Source organism: Heterodontus francisci, chromosome 13 (assembly GCF_036365525.1).
Source record: "Heterodontus francisci isolate sHetFra1 chromosome 13, sHetFra1.hap1, whole genome shotgun sequence".
NCBI classification, from domain to species: Eukaryota; Metazoa; Chordata; class Chondrichthyes; order Heterodontiformes; family Heterodontidae; genus Heterodontus; species Heterodontus francisci.
In genome coordinates this window covers 1,675,180-1,691,575 of record NC_090383.1, presented here as the reverse complement: position 1 = coordinate 1,691,575, position 16,396 = coordinate 1,675,180, and the positions used below count along the sequence as shown (strand labels likewise).

Sequence of the window (16,396 nt, the reverse complement as noted above, 5' to 3'; positions counted from 1 at the left end):
ATGCATCACCTCACACTTCTCCAGGTTGAATTCCATTTGCCACTTTTCTGCCCATCTGACCAGACCATCAACATCTGCCTGCAGCTTCCAGTTACCCTCCTCGCTATCTACCACATGGCCAATCTTTGCGTCATCTGCAAACTTCTTGATCATGCCCCCTATATTTATGTCCAAATCGTTAATATATACCACACAAAGCAGGGGACCCAGTACCGAGTCCTGCGGAACGCCACTGGAAACAGCCCTCGAATCACCAGTCAACAATTACCCTTTGTTTCCTGCCACTGAGCCAATTTTGTATCCACCTTGCTGCATTTGCCTGGATCCCATGGGATTTCATTTTTTTAACCAGTCTGCCATGTGGGACCTTGTCAAAAGCCTTGCTAAAATCCACGTAGACTATCAGGTCAAACATGGGCAAGGAAACCTCCTGCTGATTACCACCTATTGCCGACCTGACCTGGCCACCACCAACGACCCGGCCACCACCACCTCCCCACCCCGCCACCCCAGCTGATGAATCAGTACTCCTCCACTTTGAACACGACTTGGAGGAAGCACGGAGGGTAGCAAGGGCACAGAATATACTCTGGGTTGGGGGACTTCAATGACCATCACCAAGAGCGGCTTGCTGGCACCACTACTGACCGAGCTGGCCGCATCCTAAAGGACACAGCTGCTAGACTGGGTATGCGGCAGGTGGTGAGGGAACCAACAAGAGGGAAAAACATACTCAACCTCATCCTCACCAATCTGTCTGTCACAGCTGCATCTGTCCATGACAGTATTGGTAGGAGTGACCATCACACAGTCCTTGTGCAGATGAAGTCCCATCTTCACTTTGAGGATACCCTCCATCTTGCTGTGTGGCAGGACCACCATGCTTAATGGGAGAGACTTCAAACAGGTCTAGCAACTCAAAAATGGGCATGCATGAGGCATTGTGGGCCAGCAGCAGCAGAATTGTATTCAACCACAATCTGTAATGTCATGGCCCGGCATATCCCCCACTCGACCATTACCATCAACCCTGGTTCAATGAAGAGTGCAGGAGGGCATGCCAAGGGCAGCACCAGGCATACCTCAAAATAAGGTGTCAACCTGGTGAAGCTACAATCCAGGACTACTTGCATGCCAAACAACATAAACAGCATGCGATAGACAGAGCTAAGCGATCCCACAACCAACGGATCAGATCGAAGCTCTGCAGTCCTGCCACATCCAGTCCTAACTGGAGGAGGTGACTCCACAAATATCCCCATCCACAATGATGGTGGGGAAGCCCAGCACATCAGTGCAAAAGATAAGGCTGAATGAAGCATTTGCAACAGTCATCAGCCAAAAGTGCTGAGTGGATGATCCGTCTTGGCCTCCTCCTGAAGTCCCCAGCATCACAGATGACAGTGTTCAGCCAATTCGATTCACTCCGCGTGATATCAAGAATTGACTGAAGGCACTGGATACTGACAACATTCCGGCAATAGTACTGAAGACCTGTGCTCCAGAACTTGCTGCGCCCTTAGCCAAGCTGTACCAGTACAATACAAACGCAATGGCATCTACTCGGCAATGTGGAAAATTGCCCAGTTATGTCCTGTACACAAAAAGCAGGACAAATCCAACCTGGCCAATTACCACTCCGTCAGTCTACTCTCGAACATCAGCAAAGTGGTGCAAGGTGTCGTCACAGTGCTATCAAGCGGCACTTGCTTAGCAATAACCTGCTCACTGTCTGGGTTCCGCCAGGGCCACTCAGCTCCTGACCTCATTACAGCCTTGGTTCAAACATGGACAAAACAGCTGAACTCCAGAGGTGAGGTGAGAATGACTGCCCTTGACATCAAGGCAGCATTTGACCATGTATGGCATCAAGGAGCCCGAGCAAAATTGGAGTCAACGGGAATCAGGGGGAAAACTCTCCGCTGGTTGGTGTCATACCTAGCGCAAAGGAAGATGGTTGTAGTTGTTGGAGATCAATCATCTCAGCCCCAGGACATCACTGCAGGAGTTCCTCAGGGTAATTCCTAGACTCAACCATCTTCAGCTACTTCATCAATGACCTTCCTTTAGTCCTAAGGTCAGAATCCTAAGGATGTTCGCTGATGATTGCACAATGCTCAGCACCATTCAAGACTCCTCAGATACTGAAGCAGTCCATGTAGAAAAGCAGTAAGACCTGGACAATATCCAGGCTGAGAAGTGGCAAGTAACATTCACGCCATACAAGTGCCGGGCAATGACTATCTCAACCAAGGGAGAATCTAACTATCTCCCCTTGACATTCAATGGCATTACAATCGCTGAATCCCCCAGTATCAACATCCTGGGGATTAACATTGACCAGAACTGAACTGGAGTAGCCACATAAATACCATGGCCACATGAGCAGGTCAGAGGCTAGGAATCCTGCGGTGCGTAACTCACCTCCTGACTCCCCAAAGCCTGTCCACCATCTACAAGCCATAAGTTATGTACTCTCCACTTGCCTGGTTCCAACAACACTCATGAAGCTCGACACCATCCAGGACAAAGCAGCCCACTTCACTAGCACCCCATTCATAAACATTCACTCCCTCCACCACCAACACACAGTGGCAGCAGAGTGTACCATCTACAAGATGCACTGCAGCAACGCACGAAGGCTCCTTAGACAGCACCTCCCAAACCCACGACCTCTACCAACTAGAAGGACAAAGGCAGCTGTTGCATGGGAACACCAGCACGTGCAAGTACCCCTCCAAGCCACACACCATCCTGACATGGAACTATATCTCCATTCCTTCACTGTCGCTGGTTCAAAATCCTGGAACTCCCTTCCTAACAGTACTGTGGGTGTACCTACCCCACATGGACTGCATTGGTTCAAGAAGGCAGCTCACCACCACCTTCTCAAGGGAAATTAGGGATGGGCAATAAATGCTGGCTTAGCCAGTGATGACCACATCCCATGAACGAATTAAAAAATATTTATGGACATCCTGGTCACCACGTTAGTGATCTCCATAGAACCATAGAAAAATTATGGCACAGAAAGAGGCCATTCAGCCCGTCATGTCCATGCCGGCCAAAGAAACTAGCCGCCCAATCTAATCCCACTTTCCAGCACTTGGTCCATAGCCTTGCCGGCTACAGCACTTCAGGTGCATGTCCAGGTACCTTTTAAAATAATTGAGGGTTTCTGCCTCCACCACCATTCCTGGCAGTGAATTCCAGACACCCACCACCCTCTGGGTGAAAAAGTTTTTCCTCATGTCCCCTCTAATCTTACTACCAATCACCTTAAATCTGTGCTCCCTGGTAAGTGACCTCCCCACTAGGGGAAACAGGTCCTAAATGCCTATTCTATCTAGGCCCCTCATAATTTTGTACACTTCTATTGAATCACTCCTCAGCCTCCTCTGTTCTAAGGAAAACAACCCTAGCCTATCCAATCTTTCCTCATAGCTTCAACTTTTGAGCCCCGGTAACATTCTTGTGCGTCTCCTCTATAATCTCTCCAGAGCAATTATATCCTTTCTGTAATGTGGTGATCAGAACTGTACGCAATACTCCAACTGTGACCTAACCAGCGTTTTATACAGTTCCAGCATTACATCCCTGCTTTTGAATTCTGTACCTCGGTCAATAAAGGAAAGCATTCCATATGCCTTCTTCACTACTCTATCTACCTGTCCTGCCACCTTCAGGGACCTGTGAACATGCACTCCAAGGTCTCTCACTTCTTCTACCCCTCTCAATATCCTCCCGTTTATTGTGCATTCCCTTGCTTTATTTGCCCTTCCCAAATGCATTACCTCACACTTATCTGGATTGAATTCCATTTGCCACTTTTCTGCTAACTCAACCAAACCATTGATATCATTATGGAGTCTACAGCCATCCTCTTCACTATCAACTATATGGCCAATTTTTGTGTCATCAGCAAATTTCCCAATCATGCCTCCCACATTTAAGTCCAAATCATTAATATATACCACAAACAGCGAGGGACCCAACACTGAGCCCTGTGGAACGCCATTGGAAACAGCTTTCCATTCACAAAAACATCCATCGACTACTACACTTTGTTGGAATCACTCAGCAGGTCTGGCAGCATCTGTGGAAAGAGAAGCAGAGTTAACGTTTCGGGTCAGCGACCAACCCGAAACGTTAACTCTGCTTCTCTTTCCACAGATGCTGCCAGACCTGCTGAGTGATTCCAGCATTTCTTGTTTTTGTTTCAGATTTCCAGCATCCGCAGTATTTTGCTTTTACTACACTTTGTTTCCTGGTCCTGAGCCAATTCTGGATCCAACTGCCACATTGCCCTGTATCCCATGGGTTTTCATTTTACTGACCAGTCTGCCATGCAGGACCTTGTCAAAGGCCTTACTAAAATCCATGTAGACCAGATCCACTACACTTCTCTCATCAATCCTTCTTGTTACTTCCTCGAAAAACTCAATTAAGTTAGTCCTTAAAAAATTCAACTCGATTAGTCAGAAATGAGGTGGTCTTCACAAATCCATGCTGACTTTCTATAATCAACTCATACTTTTTCAAATGTTCAGTTGCTTTGTCCCTAATAGATTCCAGGAATTTCCCTCCAACTACAAAATCAGTTCATGCTTTTTTCATCAAAAGCACCAGGATCGGTTTCTGTTCAAGAACTGAACCAAAAATTGCAAATAAACTCCATAAGATGATCAAATACACTATGAGACACTACTGCCTGTGCAGGGAAGTTACCCCCGCTGCCCTGGCCAATATCTTTCCCTCAAAGAACATCACAGAAACAGATTATCAGGTCGTTATCACATTGCTGTTTGTGGCAGTTTGCTATGCGCAGACTGGCTGCTGTGCTTCCTGCATTACAACAATGACTACACTTCAAAAAGTACTTCATTGGCTGTTAAGCGCTCTGAGACATCTGGTGGTTGTGTAAGGTGCTATATAAATGCAAATTTTTTTGTCTTTTTCCATCATTCAAATGTCATCCCTGGAACCTAACAGATTATTCATCCATGGAATGAAATGTTAAAGATGTGTAAATCTATCTCGAGAGCTCAAGGAGATATTTCTTTACTTATCTATGCTTTATCTCTTCTAGATTAGCCAAGTCCCTCGGTATCCATACCAGAGTAAACTATATACACGTATGTATGCCCATCAGGTCTAAACTTTCTTCTCCTTCTACAGCGTTATCACAGTTGTATGAAGGAGGAATGGGACAGCCACACAATCTACAAGATCTTGCCTCACAACATAATCTGGTAGAACCTCCCTTATCTCAATACTTTTTTTATTCGTTTCATGGGATGTGGATGTCGCTGGTTAGGCCAGCATTTGTTGCCCATCCCTAATTGCCCGTGAGAAGGTGGTGGTGAGCTGCCTTCTTGAACCAGTGCAGTCCACGTGGTGTGGGTATACCCACAGTGCTGTTAGGGAGTTCCAGGGTTTTGACCCAGTGACAGTGAAGGAACAGCAATATACTTCCAAGTCAGGATAGTATGTGACTTGGAGGGAAACCTGCCAGATGGTGGTGTTCCCATACATCTGCTGCCATTGTTTTTCTATATGGAAGAGGTCATGAGTTTGGAAGGTGCTGTCGAAGGAGCCTTGGTGCGTTGCTGCAGTGCATCTTGTAGATGGTACACACTGCTGCCACGGTACGTCGGTGGTGGAGGGAGTGAATATTTAAGGTGGTGGATGGGGTGCCGATCAAGCGGGCTGCTTTGTCCTGGATGGTGTCGAGCATCCCTAGTATTGTTGGAGCTGCACTCAACCAGGCAAGCGGAGAGTATTCTATCACACTCCTGACGTGCCTTGCAGATAGTGGACAGGCTTTGGGGAGTCAGGTGGTGAGTTAGTCGCCGCGGAATTCACAGCCTGTGACCTGCTCTAGTTGCTACAGTATTTATGTGGCTGCTCCAGTTTAGTTTCTGCTCAATGCTAATCCCCAGGATGTTGATAGTGGCACAATTTTGGCACAAGCCCCAGATGTTAGCAAGGAGGACTTTGCAAGTCGACAGGGCTGGGTTTGCCATTGTCATTTCCAGTGCCTAGGTTAATGCCGGGTGTTCCATCTGGTTTTGTTCCTTTTCAACTTTTATGCAGCGGTTTTGTACAACTGAGTGGCTTGTTAGGCCATTTCACAGGACAGTTAAGAGTCAACCACATTGCAGTAGGTCTGGAGACACATTTAGGCTAGACCAGGTAAGACAGCAGATTTTACAAAATCTGAAGTCTAGTATGTGTTATTACAGCTGTAAAGAAATATAGGACAACAGTGACCTGAAATGTATACCATTTTAAGTCTTTGAAACACAAAAACAATATCCAAAGAACCAACTATCTGACAATTTCCAGAACTGCCTAGAAACATAAACTTACTGCACAGAAGGAAGCCATTCAGCCCATCATGCCTGTGTCAGCCAAAAAGGAACTATCCAGCTTTTGGCCCACAGGCCTGTAGGTCATGGCACTTCAAGTGTAAATCCAAGTATATTTTAAATATGATGAGGGGTTTCTGCCTCTATCAACATTGTTTAAACATAATTCACAAGATCATCTTTATTACAACTCAGTGTATGACAGCATTTTTAAAAGGGACTTAAGCATCTAAGTTATTATATAATGAGAAATTATGTTTATTTCCCACCTACATAGGTTATTATTTGCATTTAGACTTAATCACCCACATTAATGGGATTATACATATCTGTAACTTTATGCAAACATGATTGGAGTTTTTAAACAAAGCAGCATTTCCTGTATTGGTTTAAGATAACTGGATCTCAGCAACTTTGTTGTAAAATCATTTATAATTCAACAGCCAGAGAGAGCTGGAAAAGTTTTTTTTTTGATTATTGCAATTTCAACTATTTCCAGTAAAAAAGATTCCATTTTTATTTCCATTATTTTCAATGGAAACTCAACCACTTTGAGGAACTAAAGGTCTTGAGCACTTACCATAAAATATTAAAAATATAACCATCCTAAACTTTTAGTATGTAGCAACTAATTTCCAAGAGTTCAAACATTGGAGCAAACATTTCAAACTCTCTCCAATACAGGATCCTGTAATTCAGACGAACTATCCGTACCTTGGGTCTTTGGTTTAAGTTTAGCTATGAATTTTTCTTAAGTTTGTAGCATTGCCCTTCAACATATCAGTAAGATATTCCAAAGTAAATTCACAATGACACTGTAATGGGGTGCCATGTACACCTTAGCTCGCAACATAATCTCAACTATCTGAATGCATGCAATCTCAGCTTCCAAAAATGGTAAACATAGCAACTTCACCTAACTCTAACAAAAATAAATATTGACATATTACAAACTTTACATCTGCAGAAACTTCCCTCACCTTTTCCCTTATAAATTCCAACACCCACATTTATAATGATATCTTTCTCTGCAAAATTGTCACTATAATTATACCCTTCCCCCCATGAGGTAATGCAGAGAACCACTGGCAGAAGAGTCTAATTACTATATGTCACCTTTACTGAGGTACTTTCTATTATAAATGCAGAGAAAGGTAATAATAGAAATATATACAGTCAGAATATATGGCTTTAAGAGTAGTCTAAATATCATCTCCAGCCCCTCTAACCCTATCTTATCTAAAGGCTTGATCTTGACCCATGTGCAATGATACCAAGGAAGACTGATTAGTTAAATAATAAACATAAACCTTGCCTACAGTTCCCTCACTTTGTTATGCATAAAAAGGAGGAAAGTGTAAACATGAATCTCATCCAGCATTTAGTAAATTTAACTTTCATATTCATAAATGACATGCACATGCTGAGAATGAATTACCTTCATGTAAGCATGAACTGAAACCTTCTCACCAGAGAGTAACAGTCATGACTACGACAGTTTATATGTAGTAGTATTTTTGAAGAGATTGATGGAATCCTCTTCTGAAGTGCCTGAAAGACTTGGATCTTTTAACTAAAAGGTTTTTCACCAGTGCTCCCATCTGTCCCTTTCAGATATCCCATCTCTCCTTCCATTTCCCCATTTTGAGTAGTAGTATTTTCATTAACTACAGCTTTCTGGATTAATTTTGTTCCTTTCCTCTAATGAAGTGTCATGATTCATAATATACTTACAAAACTCAGTCACCTCACAATAACGCTGTTTTGCAAGTTTGTTGAATTATGCATTTCTGCATCACTTTCTGCTCACATGAACCAAAGTTCAGAGCACCAATAAAAAATCATTTTTATTCCCAACATACTTTCCACTGATGTTTCTCAAGGAAGAGGACTTTACCAAAGCTACAGTAAATGAGGATACCAAGATACCGCATGAGATAAAAATAGATAAATAGGAGGCAGTAGACAAGTCACCAGGTCTTGATGGGATCCACCCTGGCTTGCTGAGGCAACCAAGTATATAAATTGCTGGCCATAATCTTCCAAGCCTCCTTAGATAGAGGGGTCGTGTTACAGAACTGGAGGATTGTAAATGTTACACCCTAGTTCTATAAAGTGGAGAAGGACAAACCCAGCAACTACAGGCCGTTTAACATCAGTGATGGGAAGGTTTTAAAAACAATAATCCAAATTAAGAGGCACTTGCATATGCATGGACTAATAAAGGGGAGCCAGCTCGGATTTGTTCAAGGAAAATCGTGTTTGATTAACTGAACAGCTTTTCTAATGAGGTAACAGAGAAGGTGGATATGGACTTTCAAAAGGCATTTGATAAAGTGATACATTTTAGGCTTGTTAGCAAAATTGAAGCCCATGGGATAAAAGGAGCAGCATGGATACAGAATTGGCTGAGATATAAAAAACTGAGACTTGTGGTGACCAATTGCTTTTCAGAGTGAAGGGAGGTATACAGTGGAGCTCCCCAAGGTTCAGCACTAGGACGACTGCTGTTTTTGATACACATTAATGACTTGGTCATGCGGATGCAGGGCACAATTTCAAAATGTGATCACACAAAACTTAGAAATGGAGTAAACCCTGAGGAAGACAGTAATAGTCTTCAAGAGGACAAATAGGTAGTAGAATAGATAGACACATGGCAGATTAAATATTACTGCAAATCAATGGTGTAAGCAGTGAAGTATAATTGGGTGTCAGCGTACATGTAGAAGCTAACCCAGTGCTTGTAAATGATATCATTAAGAGTAAATGAAGAAGAGAAGGGGGACCGAAGCCTATAGCTGTAAAGGCAGTAAATGTCACAGCATACCATACACCTTTCATGAAGCTATTGATGCAGGATTAAACTCCACAGTGGAAGTGTTCACTTGCAATCAATCATTCTCATCACACAAAAGATCCAAATATTATATAATGGAGTACTTGCAATGCAAAACACTCCCTCCTCGCATATTTTCAACTGAAATGTCTACAGAAATATTACTCACTAATACTACACTGCACTATTATAGTGCATTTCAAATTAACCTTCACATATGATGTCCGCTCAGCGTCTGAATATTCAGACTTTTGTGGCTCTTATTTCAGCATGCCAAACTGAAGTGGTCACCCATTATATTAGAATTAGAATTAGAATATTACAGCGCAGTACAGGCCCTTCGGCCCTCGATGTTGCGCCGATCATCTGACCTACACTATTCCATTTTCATCCATATGTCTATCCAATGACCACTTAAATGCCCTTAAAGTTGGCGAGTCTACTACTGTTGCAGGCAGGGCGTTCCACGCCCCTACTACTCTCTGCGTAAAGAAACTACCTCTGACATCTGTCCTATATCTATCACCCCTCAACTTAAAGCTATGTCCCCTCGTGTTTGCCATCACCATCCGAGGAAAAAGACTCTCACTATCCACCCTATCTAACCCTCTGATTATCTTATATGTCTCTATTAAGTCACCTCTCCTCCTCCTTCTCTCCAACGAAAACAATCCCAAGTCCCTCAGCCTTTATAATTTAGTTCTGTCTGAATATTACTGTGTAAACTGCCTCAACGCAAGCATTCTTCTTTAATCATTGTGGCTTCTTCACACCCATGTAACTTCCTGGTAAACAACTGCAGAACAGAGTCATAGAGAGATACTGCACTGAAACAGACCCTTCGGCCCACCGAGTCTGTGCCGACCAACAATCACCCATTTATACTAATCCTACATTAATCCCATATTCCCTACCACATCCCCACCTTCCCTCAATTCTCCTACCACCTACCTACCTACACTAGGAGCAATTTACCATGGCCAATTTACCTGTCAACCTGCAAGTCTTTGGCTGTGGGAGGAAACCGGAGCACCCGGCGGAAACCCACGCGGTCACAGGGAGAACTTGCAAACTCTGCACAGGCAGTACCCAGAACTGAACCCGGGTCTCTGGAGCTGTGAGGCTGCGGTGCTAACCACTGCGCCACTGTGCACTTTGATTAACTTGTAATGATTGTATTAAATCTTTAATGATCATTACACATTCATGTGAAGTGAACTGAAAGATACTGGACAAAACCATCCTATGGTTTAACAAAAAAAAAGCATCTTGAAGTAATTCAAAAGCTGCTAACTCTCTAGGATTCAGAGAATTGTTACACATTCATCTAACCTTGGTCATGATTTAGCATATCTGTGTTCCCTGATCAAGTAAATGTCTTGAAATCTTTGAGGGATCTGCTATTCTCTGAAAGCCAGTATTATTTATCAGTAAATCCTTCCCTGCCAGTCAACAGACCTAATTTTAACTCTCAAATTTTCATCATGATGTAAAACATGGATCTAGACAGCACAAATTTCCAACTACCAATACAATAAAAGACTTCAAAAGAGCTTTTAAAAAATATATACAAGAAAAAATGTCTAAGATCATGCTCAAGGCTTTCAAGCACTCTCGAGTTTCTGGTGACTAGTAAACCATATGAATGTTATTTTCATAGTTTACAATATATTCATACCTCTACACACTAGTTACTGTTTATATTTCATAATGTTCACATTCAAAATATCATGGCTCCCACAAGCCTATTAGAACAAAGAATGCGCACAAACATTCTGACCAATTAAAACCTGGTTCAGTCAGTTTAGTACTGATCTGTGCCTCAGGTCACTGTGGATCTGGATATACCTGCAGAAGCAGCAACCCTTTTTCCAATGACAGACATGTACATAGATAAGGTGACAATGCAGTGGAAAAGGTTTGGAAAAACATTTAACTTTACTGTTTTAAATAATTCTGTTCTGGATGTGGCTTGTTATCTTGAAAGTATACAAATAAATGAACAAGCATAGTATAAAATTTTATGGGTACAAAACATATTTGAACTAGTTTTGGAATCCATCTCAATGTAAATTCTCTCGAGCAGTTTTGACTTAAAACAATACTGAATAATATATCTGCAAATTTCAAAGTGTTTTTAAATAAACCAAGGATCACTATATATTTACTTACAATTTTCTTAATTCTGGCACTCAATGTAAACATGGTTATAACAAATATTCCAGGAGATTTTATGCCAAAACAGGGAACTGATTAATGTATGATACACACATGCATCTTACTCAAGATAATGTCATGACTTCAGGACACTGGAACATTCATTAAAACCATCAGCATACAGGAAATGTTTTAATAAGCTCTCACAATGCAGTGTATAGTGAAATATTGATCATCTGTCCTAATGAAGCACAAACTCCACCCACCCACACATCTCCATACACCGAGCAGCAGTCATCTCTCTTACTCTTGCTAGCAACAGTTGATCAATCAATTGATCTACACGCTTACAACTCTGACATGCACCCACCCACAAATCCAGGTCTGGGCTTGCCACAGATCTGAAAGAGCTGGCCAAAAACATTCCCTCTGTGCCAAACATGCTCCCCAGCTATAGAGATAATGAGCACAAATACACTTTGAATTCCAGTTTTCCCATCAGCTGCTGAACTCATCTCATCAGAGCTCCTGACTTTAAAATCAATGCAGAGCCTCTGTGCTGCTTACTACCTTCTGTAGCATGCTGACTAGTAAACAGTTAACACCTACGCTGGACTATCTTTCTTCTTTTTCAAGTTACTAGTACCTAGATAAGATGTCTAGCCTTTGGAGAGGCCATTGGCTGGTCTACAAAGAGCAGAATGACCTTCAAAAAGAATGTGTAGTACATTAATCTGATTTGAAGAGAATACATCATCAACAGGAACAACAGTTGAAAGGACAGTATAGTGTTAAGAGCCAGACATTTGCAAGTTCTTTGCCACAGCAATCAAAAACTAATCCCACCTCTAGCACTCTCCCCATAATCCTGCATCTTCCTCTGCTTCAAATGTTTGTCCACTTTTAAAATGATCTCTGCCTCAACTACTCACTGTGGTAAAACCATCCATGTTTCACCAACTCTGCATATTGATGCCATATCATTGGTCTGGGTATTAATCTTGCTCTCAATCTTGGGTGACTGATACTCTTTTTTTATACTAAGACAATGGCACAAGGAGTACCAAGGTACATTATATATTAGTGGCAAATGGTAATGGTGTTGCTAATACAGTATTGTAAATACTTGAGAACCTGTGAGCTGAAAAGTCTAATTCCTTTATGTACTAGTCTCTTGCTAGTGCTGAAAAGTTTATTTGGTAATCCGAACCACAAATGAAAGCTGGAAGATGATTACCAAACGACTAATGATACGAACACCATTTAATATTTTAATAAAACAAAAGCAAGAGCATGTCCTTCCAGCCCTCGCTGAACATCTGAGGTTTCTCAACCCCACCCAATTCCCATCGTGTGAGCTGGTCTTTGCAAAAAATAAATCACGTCGTTAGTGGTAGGAAGGGATGGCTGCTCGCCAACATTACCACTTACAAACTAATTCAACAATAAATTTATTATACTCACCATTTCTTTGTGCACTCTACCATTAATTCTTGGTATGAAGCCACAAATTGAAACTTGGATGCATGCTTCCCTACACGTTGCAGTCGTTTCCAAACTGAAGCCATGATTATTGTGTGTGTTTGGGCAGATGGGTTCAGGTACAAAACACAATTTAGGTTTTCCAAGTTTATCAGTTAGAAATGGAAGGGTAGATCCTTTACGAGCAATAATATTTTTCTCATTGTTCATTTAAAAAAATCGCAAATAGGATGACACATTCCAATGTGGATTGCAAAGTACTCCAGTAACCTGCATGACTGTGGCAGGAAGTTGCTGTCAATTCATGTAGTCATTCCTCTTGGGATAAACGACGTTGAATCATCAGGCCTGGAAACTGAGACAAATGACACATGGACGCAAGTTTAAAATAAAAAGGAAACAGGATAATTTGCATGCAACTATAACTATGCCAATAGCAAAAAAAAAACTGGCAAACAACAGAAGCACTTTACCAAAATATCTAAAGTGGCTATATCTCAGCAGCTAAACATGTGTGCTATTTATCTTCATCTTCCTGCATCTAGTAAATATTGCAGTAAATGGTGATCGAAACATTTATGCACAACATCATTGCCTGACATTTTTAAATATGCACTTGCTTGTCAGAGACGTTTACACAACAAAAGATTACAATTAACACAAAGCTGATAAAAAAGAAAAATAAGTAAACCAGGATCAATGTAACACATGCAAAACACCCCTTTGAACATTTATCACTGCAAAAAATCAGCAGACATTTATTTAGGCCACAAAGTAGTAACAGTTGAGGTATGAGAGCAAATATGTCAGATGGAGCTTTTGTTTTCATAGCTGAGAACATGTCCAGTCTCGAAAATTACACACTCACCTTTTGCACTGAATAGTCTCCCCGCTCCCCCCACATCACCGAGAACAGACTCCACTCTCCCCCAAGATTCCCCACACCAGACTCCCCCTCCCCCCAGATTCCCCACAACAGACTCCCCCTCCCCCCAGATTCCCCACAACAGACTCCCCATTCCCCCCACCCCCCCAGATCATAGGAAATAGGAGCAGGCCATTTGGCCCATTGAGCCTGCTCTGCCATTCAAACAGATCATGGCTGATCATCTACATCTACCCCATTTTTCCCCACTACCTCCTTATCCTGTGAGGTCAGTATTCAGAAATCTATCGATTTCTGTCTATCGACTGAGCTTCCACAGCCCTCTGGGATAGAGAATTCCAAAGATTCAGCACCCTGTGAGTAAAGAAATTCCTCCTCATCTCTGTCTTAAATGGCCTACCCCGTTTTCAGAGGCTGTGTCCCCTTGTTCTAGACTCACCAGCCAGAGAAAACATCCAATCTACATCTACCCTGTCAGACCCTGTAAGAATTTTGCACATTTCAATGAGATCACCTCTCATTCTTCAAAGCTCCAGAGAATACAGGTCCAGTTTCTGCAATCTCTCTTCATAAGACAATCCCGCCATCCAAGGGATTAGTCTGGTGAACCTCCACTGCACTCCCTCAATGTCAAGTATATCCTTCCTTAGATAAGGCGACCAAAACTGTATGCAATACTCCAGGTGCAGTCTCACCAAGGTTCTATACAGTTGAAGCAATACATCTTTACTCCTGTATTCAAATCCCCTTGCAATGAAGGCCAACGTACCATTTGTCTTCTTAATAGCTTGCTATACTAGCTTTTAGTGACCCATGAGCAAGGACACCCAGGTCTCTTTGGACATCAACACTTCCCAACCTCTCACCATTTAAGAAATACTCTACCAAAGTAGATCACTTCACACTTATTCACATTATATTCCATCTGCCATGTTCACTTAGCCTGTCCAAGTCCCCTTGAAGCCTCCTTGCATCCTCCTCACAACTTACATTCCCTCCTAGTTTAGTTTCATCCACAAATTTAGAAATATTACAATTGGTCCCCATGTCCAAGTCATTTATATAGATTGTGAACAGCTGGGGCCCACGCACTGATCCTTGCGGTAACCCACCAGTAACAGCCTGCCATCCTGAGAACAATCCATTTATTGCTACCCTCTGCTTTCAGTCTATTAATCAATTCTCAATCCACATGCCCAAGCACAGACTCCCCCTCCCCCCAGACGCCCCAGAACAGACGCCCCCTCCCCCCAGACGCCCTAGAACAGACTCCCCCTCCCCCCAGACGCCCCAGAACAGACTCCCCCTCCCCCCAGGCGCCCCAGAACAGACTCCCCCTCCCCCCAGGCACCCCAGAACAGACTCCCCCTCCCCCCAGGCGCCCCAGAACAGACTCCCCCTCCCCCCAGGCGCCCCAGAACAGACTCCCCCTCCCCCCAGGCGCCCCAGACCAGACTCCCCCTCCCCCCAGACCAGACTCCCCCTCCCCCCAGGCGCCCCAGAACAGACTCCCCCTCCCCCCAGACGCCCCAGAACAGACTCCCCCTCCCCCCAGACGCCCCAGAACAGACTCCCCCTCCCCCCAGACGTTCCCAGGCTCTTCCCCCTCTGCTCCTGTTACCTCACACTCACCCCCATTTCCCCTACTACCACCACTCACCTCTCCCTCACGGCGTTTGGTCCCTTTCACAACCTCCCAGGCCCCGGGTCGCAGTCTCACCGACTGCGATGGACTGAATGCGGGTTTGCAAGTTCACTCTCCCGAGCCGGCACTCGGAGACTCAGCGCGGCCTTACTCCCCGAACAGAGCGCTGAGAACCGCCTTCATCCTCGCAGCGCAGCCGGGTATCGGGGTTAGGCGGCCAAGCCTGCTGTCGAGGCCAGGCTGCGGGACTGCATCCGCTGCCGCCGCAGCGCTCAGTGACGGGGAGGCGGGGCTAACTCACACTAACCTGCTGCCGGTCGCACGGCAACACGCCCCGCCCACAACAATCGCCTCGCGCATCCCATTGGCTGACAGGAGGGCAGAACACGTCAATCAGCAGAGAGGGGCGGGGCTCCGCTGGACTGACAGTCGTCAAGTTCGATAGAGCCGGAGCGTGGGAGAGAGGGATAGAGAAATAGAGATAACGAGATAGAGGGAAGGATGAGGGGGAGAGATAGAGAGGGGGAGGTCCAGGAGTTATACAGCATACAGCTCTTCGGCCCATCGTGTCTGTGCTGGCCATCAAGCCTATCCATTCTAATCCCATTTTCCAGCACTTGTCCCATAACAAAAACAAGAAATGCTGGATTCACTCAGCAGGTCTGGCAGCATCTGTGGAAAGAGAAGCAGAGTTAACGTTTCAGGTCAGTGACCCTTCTTTGGAACCATGTCCCATATCCTTGTGTGCTATGACGTTTCAAGGGCTCATCTAAATACTTCTTAAATGTTGTGAGGGTTCCTGCCTCTACCACCCCTTCAGGCAGTGTGTTCCAGATTCCAACCTGGGCGGAAAACTTTTTCCTCAAATCCCCTCTAAACCTCCTGCCCCTGACCTTAAATCTATGCCCCCTGGTTACTGACACCTCCACTAAGGGAGGAAGTTTCTTCCTATCTACCCTATCTACGCCCCTCATAATTTTGTATACCTCAATCTTCTCACTGCTGCTCTCACATGC

The 16,396-nt window shown here is 43.9% G+C and overlaps 1 protein-coding gene across 5 annotated transcripts in view; it reads right to left on the bottom strand.

Moving 5' to 3' along the window:
• ehbp1 (EH domain binding protein 1) overlaps nucleotides 1-15,664 on the bottom strand; it is a 438,779-nt gene extending 423,115 nt beyond the window's left edge. For all 5 annotated transcript variants that reach the window (XM_068044229.1, XM_068044225.1, XM_068044227.1 and 2 more), the window contains exons 1-2: nucleotides 15,396-15,664; nucleotides 12,832-13,204 (exon numbers count right to left, since the gene is read on the bottom strand). In XM_068044229.1, the coding sequence (XP_067900330.1) occupies nucleotides 12,832-12,935 (104 nt within the window). In that variant the 5' untranslated portion in view covers nucleotides 12,936-13,204; nucleotides 15,396-15,664. The remainder of the gene's footprint in view (nucleotides 1-12,831; nucleotides 13,205-15,395) is intronic.
• Between the last annotated feature and the right edge of the window lie 732 nt (nucleotides 15,665-16,396).